Source organism: Lutjanus erythropterus, chromosome 4 (genome assembly GCF_056507025.1).
Source record: "Lutjanus erythropterus isolate fLutEry1 chromosome 4, fLutEry1.hap2, whole genome shotgun sequence".
Classification (NCBI taxonomy): domain Eukaryota; kingdom Metazoa; phylum Chordata; class Actinopteri; order Lutjaniformes; family Lutjanidae; genus Lutjanus; species Lutjanus erythropterus.
In genome coordinates, this window is record NC_139320.1 from 15,399,127 (window position 1) to 15,416,321 (window position 17,195).

At 40.7% G+C, this 17,195-nt stretch overlaps 3 protein-coding genes across 3 annotated transcripts; 2 read left to right on the plus strand and 1 right to left on the minus strand.

The window, feature by feature from the left end:
* Positions 1-33: 33 nt before the first annotated feature.
* Positions 34-5,064, minus strand: nudt8 (nudix hydrolase 8). Its single transcript, XM_084717090.1, has 5 exons — positions 4,906-5,064; positions 3,047-3,952; positions 2,828-2,960; positions 2,231-2,308; positions 34-867 (listed from the first exon to the last, which is right to left on the minus strand). Exons 2-5 carry the CDS (start codon positions 3,949-3,951, stop codon positions 682-684), a joined length of 1,302 nt encoding a protein of 433 aa, XP_084573216.1. The 5' UTR covers position 3,952; positions 4,906-5,064; the 3' UTR covers positions 34-681.
* Positions 4,098-10,689, plus strand: ftr86 (finTRIM family, member 86). Its single transcript, XM_084717091.1, has 12 exons — positions 4,098-4,304; positions 5,571-6,120; positions 6,418-6,513; positions 6,897-7,130; positions 7,242-7,404; positions 7,551-7,646; positions 8,447-8,497; positions 8,623-8,673; positions 8,792-8,833; positions 8,935-8,997; positions 9,099-9,301; positions 10,202-10,689. Exons 1-12 carry the CDS (start codon positions 4,297-4,299, stop codon positions 10,535-10,537), a joined length of 1,893 nt encoding a protein of 630 aa, XP_084573217.1. The 5' UTR covers positions 4,098-4,296; the 3' UTR covers positions 10,538-10,689.
* A 2,420-nt stretch (positions 10,690-13,109) lies between these two features.
* LOC146328214 (complement C1q-like protein 4) lies at positions 13,110-15,450 on the plus strand. Its single transcript, XM_084716361.1, has 4 exons — positions 13,110-13,264; positions 13,907-14,020; positions 14,541-14,681; positions 14,805-15,450. Exons 1-4 carry the CDS (start codon positions 13,255-13,257, stop codon positions 15,236-15,238), a joined length of 699 nt encoding a protein of 232 aa, XP_084572487.1. The 5' UTR covers positions 13,110-13,254; the 3' UTR covers positions 15,239-15,450.
* The last annotated feature ends 1,745 nt before the right edge of the window (positions 15,451-17,195 follow it).

The following is a 17,195-nucleotide window of genomic DNA, read 5'->3' on the forward strand; positions in this document are numbered from 1 at the left end:
GATCTGATCTATGAAGAAAAATGCATACAGGGATAACAGCTTTAAAACAACCTTTATTGCATTGTTCATCAGCACACCACATGATGTGCTTTTATCATTTCAGTCTTTATAACAGTCCACATTTGATCTAGAGTGAGTTTAATTGGGCCTGAATTGAATCACACTGGAAATTAGGAACTCTGTTGTCACTGAGCCCACATATAAAAATACAACAAACAGAAGCCTCATGTGGCAAAACTTAACTCAGTGACTCGATGATTGAACTTAATTTGGTTGGCAACAGGTGGTACAGAAGATTTCAAGCAGAATTTAAGAAGGATTTGTAGGGTTTAAATAATGAAATAGTGCATATATTGATACTGTTTGGGTAGGAAGAAGTCAGGATAATAAAGCTGTTCTACAAATTAATGGCCACGATTTGCAACACCTGCTTTTGTTCAGTGACATCCACACAGCTGGCCATCATCTTCGCACACCTGATCCATTCAATACAGAAAAAGTGCACAAGTAGAAAAATCCTTCTCCTGAGTATGATCATCCAAGAAATGACAGAAAATTACATTCATAAATGAGACTGAGTGAATGAAAATGTTTTGTACTCACTGATACCTAACAAGATTTTGCTACAGAATGCTTGATTGCACATTTGAAGTAATCAAACCTGAAAATGTGAGTGAGCTGCTAAGAAGGGACGATAAGTTTCAGAGTATGGTCTAGGGCTACAGCTGTCAGGCCCCACACTCGATGCTTCCCGTTACAAAACACTGGGAGGGTGTATCCGTACTTGTCACCAGTGCGGAAGTGTGTGTAGCCACAGTTCTGAGGGTTGCATAAGTGCGACAAGGACAGGGTGAAAATCTCCTCCACCTGTGACAGAAACAGGCAAAGGAAAAGTTTATGAATTTGTTTCTAAGCAGAAACAAATCATAAAAGAGGTGCGGGAAGTTATTTGATTACTTGTGTAATAATTTGTAATTTTATGTAGCTAGTTTTAAAGATACAAAAGATGTTAGAAATTAAATTAACATGTGATAAAACCAGTAGCTCGGATTGAACTTTGGGTGTTTGGGTAGGTGATATGAATCCAAGTGACCCATAAAAAATAGACATTTTTTAAAATCTGCCTTGACATGCCTTCTAAAAACAACCCCGTTATATCCAACTCTAAAACTTGCAGAATACAACACAAAGTTGTAGTTTCACCTACATCCTTTAATACCACCCAACTAAACTCCTGTTTCCAGAACAGGCTTCAGCTCATAAACTCTGGCCCAATCCCAATGTCGCCCCTAAAGCCATAAATCCTGAACCATTATGGACTTAAGCTGACGACACCAGCAGTGCGTGAGCATGAGAGGCTGCAAGGGGTCGCATTGGTCCAAATAGGAACTGTATAGCACTTTGCAACATATCAGAGTGACCGAAATTATACAACCACAAATGAAGAATATAAAATGAAAATATTACAAGACAATTACATAAAAATAAAAAAGAGACATACACCTATACACAAATATAAATATTCTCAGTCAGACATTTCAGGGAAAAATGTTCCACAGTGTTTTAAAAGCTTACTTTTGTCACTGTTTAATAAACCCAGTGGTTAAGAATTCAGTTCCAGAAGAAAAGGTGAGATCTTAATAAATTTCTGTTTGTAACTAAGAAAACTTTGCTAATAGAATAATGTCAATAAGAGTGCTGTCATATAATGACCTTTTTTCTAAAAAAAAAAAAAAAGAAAACTCCTCTGGGGTTCCTATGAACAGTACTCTGGACAGAAAGTCTGTATTAAGGGCTCAAAAAGAGAACCCTCGTGGACTTAACAATTTGATAGTGGGACAACCCTAACTCCTCACAGACTTACCAGAAATGCAACTCAAAGTGTGTGAGTCTGGGAGGGTAGAAACAGGGATTGGACAGTTGTCTTTATCTGCTGCCATTTGCTGCCAGAGTCAGTACTGTGCATGTGCAACTCTCAACAGAGATGAGAAGAAAGCGAGACAGCTCGCTCTTTAACTTATTTCAATCATCATTGAAAAAAAAAAATGTGAATAATTTTTTTTTTTCAACCACTTACCAACTGGGCAAGTGTGTAGCTAGATTTACTAGCCTGACATGATATTTTACTTGCCATGGGTAATATTTATATGACTAGAGATCATTTATTCATATGGAAATCTTTTAAAGTGGGTGTAAAATATAGGAAGCGCTAAAAATAGGATGACTGTACCTCTCCAGGGTTTGGTTTGAAGGACAACTCTTCTAGGGGACCGAGGTTAGCCAGCACAGGAGCAATCATCATCCCTGACTAGTGAGAGAGACAAAACACACCAACACAGATATAGTATTCAAAATAATCACATTTCAAAAGGCTCTGAAAATTAGATAGGTATAATCAACTGTTAACCCTTCTTTTAATAATAAGTGCCTGCGTTAGTGAAACAACACAATTAACTTTATAAAAAAAAATGTATTATGGCGATGTATTAATCCCTGCCCTAATTTTATGATAAAGCTGAGTTTGTACAGCAGTGGGTATGAAGTGAAGTATCTGCAGGCCTAATGCCAAATTTAAGGCTAGTGCTAGTGCTTAATATTTTGGTGAGATGAAAGAAGCACTTTGACAGTGTTACTTTGAACTCTTGGAATTTGTGATAAGCATTATTTACTATTTTCTCAAGGACTATATTACCCTTTTTCAAAGCTTATAAAATGAAATACGAAAGAAAATTAAATGATAGAACAGATTGCAGTGATTAGTGCCGTGTAGCAGTACAGCCCACCCCTTCATCACATGGCTTACACACATGACATCACTGGCACTCACCATGTCCCTGAGAGGCTTCATGATGCCCCAGACCTTCTCTGTTGCCACATTAACACCCAGCTCCTCCCTGGCTTCCCTCAGCGCTGTGGCCACCATGTCTCTGTCTGATGGATCACTCTTTCCTCCTGCAAAGCTACAAATAATTGGAAATGAGGACAGATACAGTACTCTATTTAACACTTCTAAAACAGCGTAGCCTGTTTCTAGCCTGTCACTCACCTGACGTCTCCCTTGTGCCTGCCCTTCAGTGTGCTGGAGCGCAAAGTGAAGAGAAACGCCGGCTCCCCCTCAACAGAGCAGAGAGAGACCAGGACCGATGCCCATTTCGCCTGGTTTTTCCCCTGACTCTGACTTTTCCTCCACTTGTCCACCTCATATAACTTCATATTGGGCCCCAGACTCTGTCGACACCTGTTTTCGTTCTCTGGGGACAGACAGTCTCTCCAGGCATCTGCCATTCGAGGGGCAGCCTGATGAGCATCTCTGGTTTGGTGAAAAGGGATTCTGAAGGGTTGTGGTCTACTGTGAAAGTGGTTCAAAATCCATGGTGTATGTGTCGACAAGCTGAAAGGTCTAACAAAGTGCTGCTGTCTATGGTATAAATTACTCTGAAGAAGGTTACACTTAGTCTTCCTGGTGAAACTGAATGAAGGCTGGCAAATGTCCCAAGGCCTTCTTGAGGGCTGAAGGCAAGTTGTGTTGATTAAACAGTCCTGGTAAGTACTCACAGCTTTGAGGTTTTGACCTAAATCTTCCACTGCAGTGCATTTCCAAGAATCAGAGGCTTGTTTGACCTTTGCAGAGGCAGAAACCTGAGGGGGGTAATGATGGCTAGACAAAATGACTTTGAATAGAAGGTTTTGACGTGACGCCTCCCTCAGTTGCTGATTATTAGAGTCCAAGCTAAATAAAGACAGCTGTGTTGAACAGGGTACAGTCTCTGTGGACAAGTATGACCCCTCCTTACTTCCATGGATTCCTTCATATCTTCTTTCCTTCACAGCTCTTGCACCCTGCCATCCGGCACCAGTGTGCTCAGAGAAAGCAGAAAGGTGGGATTCTCTCAATAGCAACAATGGCCTTATGGGACAAGACCAAGTCAGTATCTGAGGGCCCCTAAACATCCTGTAAAGAGAAAGAGAAACATAGTCTTAGGTTCACACTGCAAGCCTCAGTGCTCAATTTGCATTTAATGCTTGGTTTCCGATGGTTTTGTATCACAGTTCATGTTATTTTTTAAATGTGGCCAATATCAGACATTTTTAATACATGTCTAACATGTTTTTGACACATTTTTCTTGAATCTATTTTATATGTAGTAATCTAAGGCTTGGGTGCGAAAAAATCAGAGCCTTTGCCTTAAAGGCATCAGTTAATGAGGCTCCTTGTGCTCATTAGCAGTTCAGTCAATCTCAGGTCTGACTCCACCTGCAGAGGAGGACTGATCACATGTCGGTGAAAATGTGAGCATGAGATGGTAAGTGGACGGTCAAAACCCAGCTGATCTGAGCTCAGATGTTTACCCAAACTTAACAAAATCACCACTGTATGGTTAGCATTGTACAGGTACGTTACTTCCAACTGTTTCTCAAATCAATCAAACTGTCAAAAACTGATCTTCTCCAAACTAACACAGTTCAACTGGTAGGTTAACTTAGTCCAAGCGTTAGTTTATCAGCTCCATCGCTGTCAAAATTATTAGAACTAGCTATAGCTGTTAGCTAGTTAACTTAGCTACGTCGACAATATAAAAAATGACTTTACATTAAAGCATCGGGTTTGTGGTTTCTCTAGTGCTAGTCTAACTTAAACCATCAAAACCTGGTTGTGTGGTTGTCTACATCTTCTTCTGCTCGTAAATCAGCTGTGGTAGAGTTACGTTACACGCACGCTAACTAGCCTGCTAACGCATTAGCATATACCTGACCTAAAACAACGCTAGGTTAATGCCGTATACCGACGCTGAGGTTTGAATTTGGCAAATGGTAAGTACTGGACATGCCCCACAGGAAGTCAGAAAACACTCAAGCGGCCCATTTGCAAAATTAAAATGTAATGTGAAATCAGAAAACGCTCACCTCAAAAGTTGAATAAACAGCAGCTAGCCTGTCGCCCAGTAGCCGGCTGCCTGCCCCTAGTCAATATGGCGGAGAGCGGCTTCACGGACGTCAGCGTTGCCCTCACTGCGCTGTGACGACGTCAAACTCGTCTCACAACTCTCAAATTTAGCTTCAGAGATAGAGGGTTGGAGTGAGACGGAATATGTTCATTATTTACCGATGAAATCACTGGGGAAAGCCCACTGAATTGTTTTTGATTTACATCACTACTCACCAAACCAGTCCGTCCGCTTTTGACTCCACATTAACCAAACCTAGACTTTTTCTCATTATAGATTTGGTTTCTAATGAGCCAACCACCACTGTCTGATTATAAACACTTTGTGGTTTTATAGTTAGTAATTAATTAGTATTTTCACAATGACATAAAGTTGACATTAGTTTACAAGGTCTACCATTTATCATTTGACAAACTGGGAATCACCTATGACATACATGAGAGAAACTCCTCACCCCACCTGTTCTACCAGCCCAACCCTGAGCCCAGCCCGCCTCACTTTTTAAGCCGCATGTGATTCATGTGAACTGGCATTTCAGCCTTACCATCCTTGGGTGTCTTTGCTTTATTTTATAAGACTTGCTAACACTCCTTAAACAGGAGGCCTGGTTGTCCCTACTTTCAGGTCTGATCTACAGGAACTCCAATCCACCCAGCACCACATGGCCTCAGCCTGGTCCGAAGAGGAGACCTTTGTCTGCTCAGTATGCCTGGACACCCTGAGGGACCCGGCCACTCTACCCTGTGGACACTCATACTGTTTGGCTTGTATTCAGAGCCACTGGGACAAGGGAGACAGCAAGGGTCAGTACAGCTGCCCCCAGTGTAGGCAGGTCTTCAGCCCTCGACCTTCGCTGGCCAAGAGCACCGTGCTAGTAGAGGCGATGGAGAAACTGAGAACCAACAGCCTCAAGCACAGCTCATCAGGCACACCTGTGTCCTCTGCCCCACCATCGATGCCTGTCTACCTTGAGGTCCTACCAGATACAGGGCCACAACAGGGCAACGTGTACCCCCAGCTTCCCACACTGGAGCCTAGACCCTGCCCTCAACACAACCGTCCCCTGGACCTGTTCTGCCATGAGGACAAGGAGTGCGTGTGTGAGGTGTGTTGCCAGCATGGACACAAGGGACATCGTGTGCTCAAACCAGAGGAGGAGAGGCGGGAGAGACAGGTAACAAGTAGTCTTTGTGTTGTGTTTTTCTCTCGTGTGCAGCAGGTGAATCAAGAACTGAGTTTTTTCAAGTGTAGCATTTCCTAAATGTAGCTGAACTTGAAATACTTGTAAAGCAGCTGTCTTTACTGGGTATTCCAGGTCAGTCATATGTGTGGAAGTGTTTTCTGGTCAAAATATGCTGTAACATCACATGTGACTGATCACAAAGTACAATCTGGGGCCTCTACTGCCCCTCTGTGTCTGTAGCCTACTAAGCTTACCAAGGATGATGTGTGTGCATTTGTTTTTGTCTAGAAAGAGTTTATTCAGATGCAGGTAGACGTACAGAAGAGACTCCAAGAGACTGAAAAGAAGCTAAATGAGATCCCACATGTTGCTCGCCAACACAAGGTAAGTAACCGTTTTGATTGTTTGATGTAGAAACCTTTATGTTTTTATTATTCAAATTCTTGGCACCCGCTTTTCATAATTTCCTCATCCCTGATCTTACTTTAACTAGGGTTGTATGAGGTGCTTATTGATAATCAGTGTATTATTTACAGTCGGTGGTGGTTTGCACTCCCCCACTTTGGAGGAGCATAGAAGAGTACTGTACCGGCACAAAAACTAAACAATGAAATGTGGACAGGGTCAGCAAGCAAACCATATTTTAGCCATTAAAAAACAACAGGGGACATGCCGACCATCATCTATTGTATGTGCCTCATACAACCCCACTTTATATAATCTGAACTATCCCTTTAATCCTTCTCTTCCTCTCTGTGCATCTCTAGGCCTTGGTACAAGCTCTACACCAAGAGAGCACAGACTTATTCTCAGAGCTCATCAAGAGCGTGAATCTGACAGGCACAGAGGTTGGTGAGCTCCTCAGCACCCATGAAACCTCTTTGGGCAGCCAGGTTGAGGGACAGATCCACAGACTGGAGCAGGAGGTGGCACAGCTGCGCTGGAAGAGTGCAGAGCTGAGCAGGCTGGCCGACATGCAGGACCACATCTGCTTCTTGAAGGTAAATACTGTGATGCTGGATTTTACTGTAAGTTGAAAGAGTAAGGTTTGCCATCAATAAATTGAGCGTTGCAGTTTATAAATATACATCTTTGTGTCATTTCTTCTTAAGAATTTCCTCATCATGGAGCCGCTGGCTAAGACAGGTGCAGCAGGAGGGTCAGTACTGAGTCAGGAGGAAGCGGTGGTGGCATCCATCCGCTCAGCCATGAAAGAACTTAAAGAGTCAGTACAGGAGCTCTGCAAAGCCAGCCTAGCAAAAATCATCACGATAGGTCAGTCTCTCCTCTCCTCTCCTCTCCTCTCCTCTCCTCTCCTCTCCTCTCCTCTCCTCTCCTCTCCTCTCCTCTCCTCTCCTCTCCTCTCCCCCTTCTCCTTCCCTGTTTTCTTCAGATGGTCATGACCTTCGTTTTCTTTACAGTGAACCAAGACCCCGTGGCTCCACCACTCAATGGTGCAGTAGCAGCAAGCACAACAGCACCCAATGACAGTGGACCAGCCACTGCACAAAACACAGGTATAGTAACTAAAAATCACCCATTGTTCAAGTTCAAGCCCAGAACATTTTTTGTTTTGATGGTTAGTGACAAACATCTTCTGATAGGCCTGGATAGTTGGAAAAACAAAACAAAACAAAAAAATCTGGTTGTGATTATTTTGACTTAAATTGTAATTGTGATATGCACTATTTGAGGGAATGAGAATTTTTAGACCATTATTGTCATTTTCATTGAAAAACATATTACAATGATTATGGTGTGATTTTTGTGAGGATCTGTGCCAAAGAAAGAGGTTTTCTTAAAGGCATAATATGCAACGCTTTCCTAAAAAACAATAATGCATAGACTCTTATAAACATAATTCCTTTCAATCATCATTTATGACCCAAATGTGTGGTGGTGTCTGTATCTGCAGGGACCCTGTCCTATACCTGTATTTCCTTATTTTATCATTATTTTGCTGTGCTCGGGACGCTTTACTAACCCAAAAGTCTGTATTTGACATCCTGGGAATCAAAGTTATCAATCAACTATATTTCTGTTGTGTTTACAAACAGCTCAGACAAATCCTGTTGATTCTACTTCTAAGTCTGCAAAATATGATGCGTAGGCCAGGACATCTCTGCAGCACAACAATGTTTAATTTAAAATGGTATTTTGACACAAATTTTGTCTTTGGCAAATATTGCACTGCCTGTGATTTGAAAATTAGGTAGTCCATGAGTAGGCCATATTGTAATTTTGATAAAATTTCAATTAATTGTTCAGTCCTCCCTCCAGATGTGTTTCTAATAACTCATCTACTCTTTTTCTATAGTGTATGAGATGATGACAGACCCTCCACCTCTGCCACCTCCACGACCTCAAGGTAAGTTACAGTCCATGTCTGTGACTCATAAAACAAATGCATTTGGACCTGAAAATGTTTAAATGTGACTGTTAGAAAGTCCCTGAGTCAATATGTTGTTTCAGCTGTGCATTTATTCTCTGCAGGGCACAAGGATTCATCCAAATCTTCACCTTCACATCCTACATCTTTTCATGGTAAGAATGAGAAAGAAACATGAAAATTTCACTGATATTAGATGTCATTAAGTTGAGATTTCATTTGGTTTACCTGTTTTCTTTTGTCTCCTCTCTTGCCACCTCTCTGGACATGAAGCTTCAGCACCTCCTCCTCCTCAACCTCAAGGTAAAAACAAAAGTACCAGAAACTGCCTGTACATACATATCAATTGTCACCGTGGAGGACTAGAAACTGTGTAGATCACTTTCTTGATGATCCCTTTTGTTGTTTCCTCTCAGCACCACCTGTAACAACAGGACTTGTTAATCCAGAACCACAGACAAGAGGAGAAATGCTTAAATGTGAGTCCACCTTACTTCACAATATGAAGCAGAATACAGAAGTCAGTATTATCACCTCCAGGCCACCAGAGTCTTCACTAAAACACATTCTCTCTCTTCAGTTCGCTTCGAGCCTACCTTTGATCCCAACACGGTGTATCGCCATGTGCAGCTGTCAGATGAAGGTCGTAAGGCCACAATGCGGGCTGAGAACCTGAACCCACCAGACCATCCTGAACGCTTCCACTTCTGGAGACAGGTCCTCTGCAGGGAGCCTCTGGCAGGCAGCCCATACTACTGGGAGGTGGAGTGGACTGGCCAGAAGGTGGGAAATGGGTGGTTCTATCTAGACATACGCTTTATATAATACATTAAGGGAAATTATAGCTAAATTTTAATGAATTTCATGTAAAATTCAAATACTAAACTGGACCACAACCAAGACCTGTGGATTCATGATCTCTTGATTGTATAATCCTGTTTGCCCAGATTACAAATTAATTGTATATATCTCCGGACAGACAGAGAACGTGACAACTTCATATTTGAGATTAAAATATTAAGTGTCACAACAATAAGCTGTTTGTCCAAACAAAGCTGGACTCCATATCTCTCATCTGTTTGCTAACACTGTAAAGCTGCTAACAATGCTAATTGTTTGCCCAAATGTGAATACTTTCAACTAATGTATCAAACTGTGCCCCACTAACAAGCATCTGTCAGGTTAGGATGACAATTTCTAAAAAGTTACTGGTTGCATGGCAACCAGTGGCTAACGTTAGCGATGGACAACTTGTTTTGATGCACAACTTGACAGTTAAATGTGGATGCGAGATGTAAAAGACACCACTGAAAAACAACTGTATGGCTGAGGGGAAAAGGAGGTTACAGGAAACGTCAGGGCTCTTGGAACTGATAATATGATCTGCCTTTTCTGCAAACAGGTGAATTTGGCGCTCAAGGAATTTAATGTTAAAATCATTATGGGAAAAGTCACAAATGAGTTTGTGGGTTCTCCTGTGTGGCCCTCATTGCTGGCTTGCTAAATTGGCACTCAGTGATCAAAACTTTGAGAAATTTTGGTATAAACATGAGCTGTTTACTGAAATCCTTTACTTTTCATTTTTACATATTAAAGATTATTTTTTATAGACACTTCTCTGTACCATTTGTCGGCTCCTGGATTTAGTTCCTTTCCAAATCTTTTTCTTGTCCCACCACACAGATCACCATCGGTGTGGCCTACAAGGAGATGGAACGTAAGGGTTCTGATGATCAAAGCCGTTTGGGTCACAATGCTCTGTCCTGGAGCTTGTACTGGTCCGGGACTGGCTTCTCTTTCTGGCACAATAACCAGGAAAAACTGCTGGGCTCACCTAAGGCCCGGCGGATTGGCGTCTATCTGGACCAGCATGCAGGGATTCTGGCCTTTTACCGCATCACCCACAACCAGGCTGATCTCATCCACCGGCACCGCGCCCAGTTCAGTGGCCCACTGTACCCAGGGATCAGGTTCTGGGCAGGAGTAGGGTCAACAGTGACTGTTTGTCAGTTGGACTGAGTTGTATAATGAATGATGGAGCTGTTGTTTTTGACACAACCTGCTTGTCTACTTGGACGCATGTGGCAATATGAAACTCTAACAAGAAATTAAATGTGTTCTTGCTACAGAAATCCCTCTAGTGAGAAAACAAAACCAGGAACCAGGAATATCTGGTTCTCATGTTAGTCTTTTTGCACCAGCTTTGATTGATGATGTAAATTTTCTAAAAATGTCTCTTGTAAATCAATAAAAGAATAGTAAATACATATTTCTTCAATACATTTTATTTTTTACATACCATATTTTGGGGATGAAGGTTAAAATACAGGAGATGAGTGTTGACACACCCCCACTTTGGAGAAGCAGGAGTACCTGTGCAGAAGCTAAACAACATGCAGCAAGCCGTTACATTACTGTCTTCAAAGCCACAACAAGCCTTGACAAAAGCAGTAATTTTACGTCTCAGAACATCGGAGCTGCTTGACTGGTTAGTTTGTGTTATTATGTGACTTAGGTATTTTAATCCAAACATCTTTAAATAAATCAGCCCCAAATGGAAAGGGCTGTCTGATGGCAAGGTAAAACTGTGAAAACATTTTCAATATAGTGTACACTTAAATTGATAGAGATTTTTTTTCAGATGAGCTGTGTTTTAAGTAGGTAAGATAAAGTTTTCTGTTAGCCTCATCCACAGCAGTACATCACTTAGCTTCCTACACCATTATCCCTGCTGCTTTTCTAAAGTAGGGGTGTGCTGCCCACCATCTACTGTAGGTAATACACTGTACCTCAACACCACCCCACTTCAAATAATCCTAAATATCCCCTTAATCCTGTGGGATTAAGTAACATCAATGAAAAAAGGAACTATCTGCTAAGTCTAATGACACCTGCAACAAGGCTCTGCAACAAATTGTTCATTAGTTATTAAAGGGGCGTGGCTAAAATATAGGTTAACCTTTACCCCCTTTACAGGCCAAAAAAGGATTCAAGCTGAAGTTTAGTGAAATAAAGATTTGTGTAATAGTATCAGCAAACTCTTGTTTGTTTATTTCCCCTACGTAAATCATAGTCATTCAACTTTGTTTCACTCTATATTTCTCCGGTGGTCATCCATGCCTCCCTGCAGTGGATCTATATAGTCAGTTGTCCTTTGGCTCATGTCCAACCTAAATGTTGTGGGAGGCTGTGAATCCACATGGAAGTTATGTGCCTTCTTGCGACAGGCCACTTTCATTACCATGCCACCTATTAGCCAGTTGGCATGAACACTTCACACACACACTTGACCCCCATACCAAATTGCAGCCTCCTATGGCAAGAACTGTGGCCTCCAAAGGGATTTTTTTTTTTTTTTTTTTTGGACTGACCAAATAGATCACTCAGGCAACATAGTCTATTTATAGCTGTCACCATGTTAAAAGTGATGCCATTAAAGATTTGAATTGAACTGCAATGAAGTTACTCAGGATCTGCCACATGAAGAACAAAGAGAATGACAAGTACAGGCTCAGAAACAGATAGAGTAGGCTTTCGCACTGAAGACAGAGAGATCCATGAGTGGGCCCAGTAACTTAGCAGTAATAATAAGAATGCCAAAATTACACTATCACACAAATTTTTTTCTTGTGCAACTCCTAGAAGCAGCTGGCTCACCCCACTTTGGGAAACATAGATTTAGGCCGATACAGACTATGTAAGCAAACGTCTTCCTTCTTAGGTGACTAATAATGACCAGAGTACAGCTGATTTTATCTTCGGTCTCCACACCTCAGTGACCTGGATGCTTTCAAGCTCACCCTCCATTATGAAGTTATCTGTAATATCTTTAGTGTTCCCACATGGATTGGAAAGAACTGTCCAACCTTCATCTGTCTTTTGTTCATCCACATCTTCCTCTTGACACAGCTAAGATGTTATTCAATCAGTTCTGATTCAATCAAAGATTTATTTTGACTATTATTTTTATTTTGCTCTCTCAGAGGAAACTTTTTTGTAAGTCTTAGCCGTGCTTTGTGCTTGTAAACTCAAGTAATTCAACACTATTCAGAGGAGGACAATGTAACTCTCATTTTACATGTGGTGGCAACAGTTTGTTGTGTCCTGCCCTGATTGAAAGAATTGGACAAATTAGAAAGATAAAATGAAGATATCATGCTTGTTGGAAGCAGTGTTCATTCAGGCTCATTTATAAGCATAAAATATCAATCTTGAACTGGAGAAATCTGCTAGTGTAGAAAACAGCACTGCAGTGCTCAATATGTAGTGACTGAAGTGATGGACGCAAACCTTAATCTCAGTTTGTTTTCCCGTTATGCCTCTTTTGTGAGAACTACATTATTTTAAATGCTGCAAAGCTCAATCTATCTTTGATGTATATTGCGTGCACTTGTAAACACAGAGTAAAGATCCTATCTTTGTGTGCTTATGAGAACACAGAGTAGCGTGGCTCAGAGGATAGCTGATACCCAACCTACATCTACAACACAAAGCCCTGGAGGGTGTGTGTCCGTGAAGCCCCCCACCGTAAAGAAAAGGTATATACATATACAGGTATGAAGTCAAAGAGGGTGGACTATAAGGAAAACAAGGAGGAGCTACTTGAAAGCCAAAAGAAAAGAACTGATGGGAAACATGTATGTATATATATAGGAGTTACTCTGAACCCTGCATTAGTATATCAGTATATCACACCTTCTCTTCTGCTCTCCTGAAGCCGTGAGACCAGCATCACCATGACCAGAGGTGAGAGTAGACATAATTGGAAAAAAGTTTCAACAGGTAGCAAAGTTGCATCTATAGAGGTGATGGATGTAGGGAGGTAGTTGAGATGTACGTATGTATGTTAAGATGTCAGGGGTTAGGGCTGTGTATCATTTGGACTTTAATGATTCTCGATTCACATTTTTTAAGTTTCCACCTGCATTCTTTACAGCAGAGTTGTATGAAACGCTAATTACCACATTACCAGGTGAAACACTAGGCTAAGCTAACATAACTAGACAACTGTAATGACAGTGGCCTATTTTCTGCTTTCTTGAATATTTTGGGTTATTTAGTCCTTGGAAAGGCTGAGTTATCTGAGAATAATGCTGGACTCAGAATTTGAAGGAGAAATCTGTAACGTATTTACTATAATAAATAATAAAAGGTCCATGATATGTCATCAAAGATCAAGGAAACCTGTTAAGGTACTTCTCTGATGACAGCGCTACAGCTACGGTGTCCCCCTTTAAGATTAGTAACTGTAGTCACTGTTTTTGTTTGCCCACTTCACGTTAGTTCAAATTAATGCTGAATGTTTGCCAAATGATGCAGTGTCTGTTTATAAGTTGTAATAAATTATTAATAATCTCTGGGTCTGTACCTCTGCTCTTCTTCCCCCAGCTATCCTATTGCTGTGTCTGTTGGAAGCAGCACTGGTCCATGCTAATGATTATTCCTGGATGGGACCTGGCAAAACCAAGGAAAACGGCGCCGTCGATCCCAAAACAGAAAATGGTGAGAAACTTTTTTGAAAATATGTGAAGTCATAATGCGTGGTCAGTGTGTCTGCACCCACCCTCATCTGCAACCTGCTACACTGTATAAATAATCTATTTCTTTTAACTTCAAAAAAAGTTAGCATCTGGGCTCCCTTAAATTTTATGTTTATTTGTATTAGAGACACAAAGTAAGTTTTCATCATATATGTTTTCTTCATACTGTAAAAAGTAGGGGTGCATGCTAGGAAGTGTGATAATATGCTGATCATGTTTCTTTAGAGACTTAAGACTTTATTTAGTGAGTTGGCTGAAATCTGTACAGTACATTCATTCAGCTCATCATTTCAAGTCAAAGCACTTCAAGTTAGAAGAGCTCACGTTCTGTAGTGCTCTGAAAATAAATACTACAGATTTCAAGTTTCACTAACTTGAATGAATTAAACTTGAAGATTTGCATTAAGTTAATGAGAAAAGATTAGTTGATTTCCTCTATGATTTTTTACAGTGTGTATTTCTGTGTATGTGTGTGTGTTCAGTGTGTGTTACGGACCAGGCGTCCTGTGGCTGCTGTCTGATGCAGCAACAGATACACAGGATGAAGCTGTTCTTTAACATGAGCCTCGATGAGCTGGAGAAGGAACTGACAAAAACAAAGGCTGTCCTCAACAATATCAGAGGTGAGACACAGTGCTTCAGTTAAGGAGACTGAAGGTCATCAAAATACCTTAAAGAATGAAACACTTCTCAGAGGCTTTTCTCAATGCCACTTCATGTTTTTCTCTTCCCCTCCTCTCCTGCAGCCAGCCGCAGTGCCTTTTCTGTCGCACTCACCAATTCAGAGAGTTTGAAATGCTTTGGCCCCTTCCGCGACGACAAGCTCATCGCCTACCAGCACGTCTTTATCAACCTGGGTGGTGGCTACAATGCAAACACTGGCATCTTCACTGTTCCCCGCTCTGGTGTCTACAGCCTCGCCCTCACGGTCTATAGCGACGCTGGTTCTCCTGGAAACACCTTGGCTGCCTGCGCTAGTCTGCTGGTTAACGGCAAGGTGGTCGCCGGACCCAGGGAGAGAAATATGCAAGACCAAGAGGACAGTGCCACTATTGTTGTGGCCGTCCATCTGAAGGCTGGGGACAAGGTGGCTGTCAACCTGCCTATTGGATGTTTCCTCTGCGATGACAAGAGCCACTATAACACTTTCACTGGTTTCCTGCTCTATTCTACTGACTAAGTTAGGGAAATGTCTGAAGCCTTTTCAAACATTAGAAATAAAATTTCCAAATGTTGTATGTCTATGTCACTTGTTCATCTTCTGACCTTCCTTACAACTGATTTATGTCACTGTTAATCTGTCATGTACTGATTTTATGTGATGGAAATTGTGATGGAAATTGTGATATACCTGTAAAAATCGAACAAAATAAATCAGGATTTCCAACAAAATAGTGATGTTATGAAGTATTTCGTTTTCATTCACACAATGACACACAATGCTAGTCCTCTGATTTAGCATTCATTGTAAAAATAAAAGTTGAGTCAACTCAAACTTACAGCAATAGACTTACCTTTACTTGAGATAATTTACATTTCTTCTTAGGATAAACTTGAATCTTTGAGTTTTAGAAATTGAGTTTTAAAATTGTAACCATTATTTACTTTCACTTAAATGAGTTTACTCAATAATTTTCTGATTTTCTGTGGTTTCTGAAACTCAAAGATTTAAGTTGACCTCAAGAAGAAAAGTAAATTATCTCAACAAAAGATTTGTAGGTAAAACTTTTATAAAACTTAACAGTTTGAGTTGGGCTCAAAACTCAAAAATCTATTGCAGTAAGAGCTCCTGAAATTTTGAATTTTCTCAACTTTCTTGTTTTTACAGTGTTGGATATAATATTGTAGACTCACACTGGGTAATTCTGTAATAAGATCAAAATTGATGCAGCAGAACCAGAGATGTCAGCATTTTTATTTAATGCTTTCTTGTCAAAACTGGTAAGTCTGGGGGTCCGTTTCTGGGGGTCCTATTTTTTTTTGCAAACATATGCCTGTAGATGATGTGTAGGTCTATTTTTTTGCCTTTGCTTTAAGTATAAACATATAGTATATTTCACCAAAAGACAAAATGCCTTAGTTTTTGTCCTGTGGTTGTCTGCATGCCTATATCAAGCAAGACTTCCTGGATCTTGCTGTCTTTTTTATACTCTCACCTGCCTCACTAAAGAGCAACTATCAGACCAGCCAGCTGAAGCCATTCAACGCTTCTTTCTCCCATTATTAACAGAAAATTATTATTTTTCAAATGTTTTTCTAAGGGTATGTTAATTAAGTTAGGTAAAAATATGCCCCTTTCCTTTAAATCTTTATGTAAGGAACAGGAATCATTTCCATGATGTCTCAAATTTGCTTAGTGTTCCATTTCTCTCTCTGTCCGTTACTCACTGAGGAGGACGCTGCCCGAGCATGGATGTATTAAGGAGAACTGGATACAGCAGATGCAAGCAGCTCTCTTTCATGTCAAATGCAGCTGTATTGTCGTCTGGGTGGAAACAGCAGGCTTTTAGAGTCATAGGGTTTATGCGTGCTGGACAGTGACAGTAATACATTGTGATGATGAAAAGGCAAAAAATGTGTGAAAACTCTGGGAGAACTGAAACCCCAAGAGGAAAGTGAGAAAGATAAATGAAAAATCTCCTAGGAAAATCAGAAAGGTCGGCAAGTACGGATATGGAGCGGGATATAGAGGTCCGGTAAAGCCAAAGTCCACAATCCCACATTCATCATTTACAAACTTGTAGTCTTCAGGGTCAACTGACACTGACTCAGGTTATATCACAGATTTTATGTGATAGAAATGGTGATGGAAATGTGATATACATTGTTATAAATTAATTAATCATCAATTAATCAACTCAAGTGACAGCGCCTGACATCACATGTCAATTTATCAGACACAGGCAGCTCCCTGTGGACCCACAAAAATCTTCACGGTACAACTTTTTAAGCTTTTTATGTAGTAGAACTCCCTAAGACCTGTAAACAGACTTTGATGTGTTTAATTGGTGGAAAATCTCCTTTAAGAGTGATGTCCAAATATAATAATGTCGTTGGCAAACAGAACTAACATCAGGCTTTGAATAGCCCACATACATATATTTTAATTAAACTGTTTAGTAATGAAATTAGCCACA

What these genes read in the sequence shown, in the direction of transcription:
- nudt8 (XM_084717090.1), bottom strand. Translation starts at nt 3,951, where the DNA reads ATGTTTAGGGGCCCTCAGATACTGACTTGGTCTTGTCCCATAAGGCCA. An exon ending in AGGCACAAGGGAGACGTCAG is followed by an intron (nt 2,961 to 3,046) that starts GTGAGTGACAGG and finishes AATTATTTGTAG; the next exon opens with CTTTGCAGGAGGAAAGAGTG. An exon ending in TCAAACCAAACCCTGGAGAG is followed by an intron (nt 868 to 2,230) that starts GTACAGTCATCC and finishes TTTCTGTCACAG; the next exon opens with GTGGAGGAGATTTTCACCCT.
- ftr86 (XM_084717091.1), top strand. An exon ending in AGCCACTGCACAAAACACAG is followed by an intron (nt 7,647 to 8,446) that starts GTATAGTAACTA and finishes CTTTTTCTATAG; the next exon opens with TGTATGAGATGATGACAGAC. An exon ending in GCCACCTCCACGACCTCAAG is followed by an intron (nt 8,498 to 8,622) that starts GTAAGTTACAGT and finishes TATTCTCTGCAG; the next exon opens with GGCACAAGGATTCATCCAAA.
- LOC146328214 (XM_084716361.1), top strand. An exon ending in CGATCCCAAAACAGAAAATG is followed by an intron (nt 14,021 to 14,540) that starts GTGAGAAACTTT and finishes GTGTGTGTTCAG; the next exon opens with TGTGTGTTACGGACCAGGCG. An exon ending in TGTCCTCAACAATATCAGAG is followed by an intron (nt 14,682 to 14,804) that starts GTGAGACACAGT and finishes CCTCTCCTGCAG; the next exon opens with CCAGCCGCAGTGCCTTTTCT.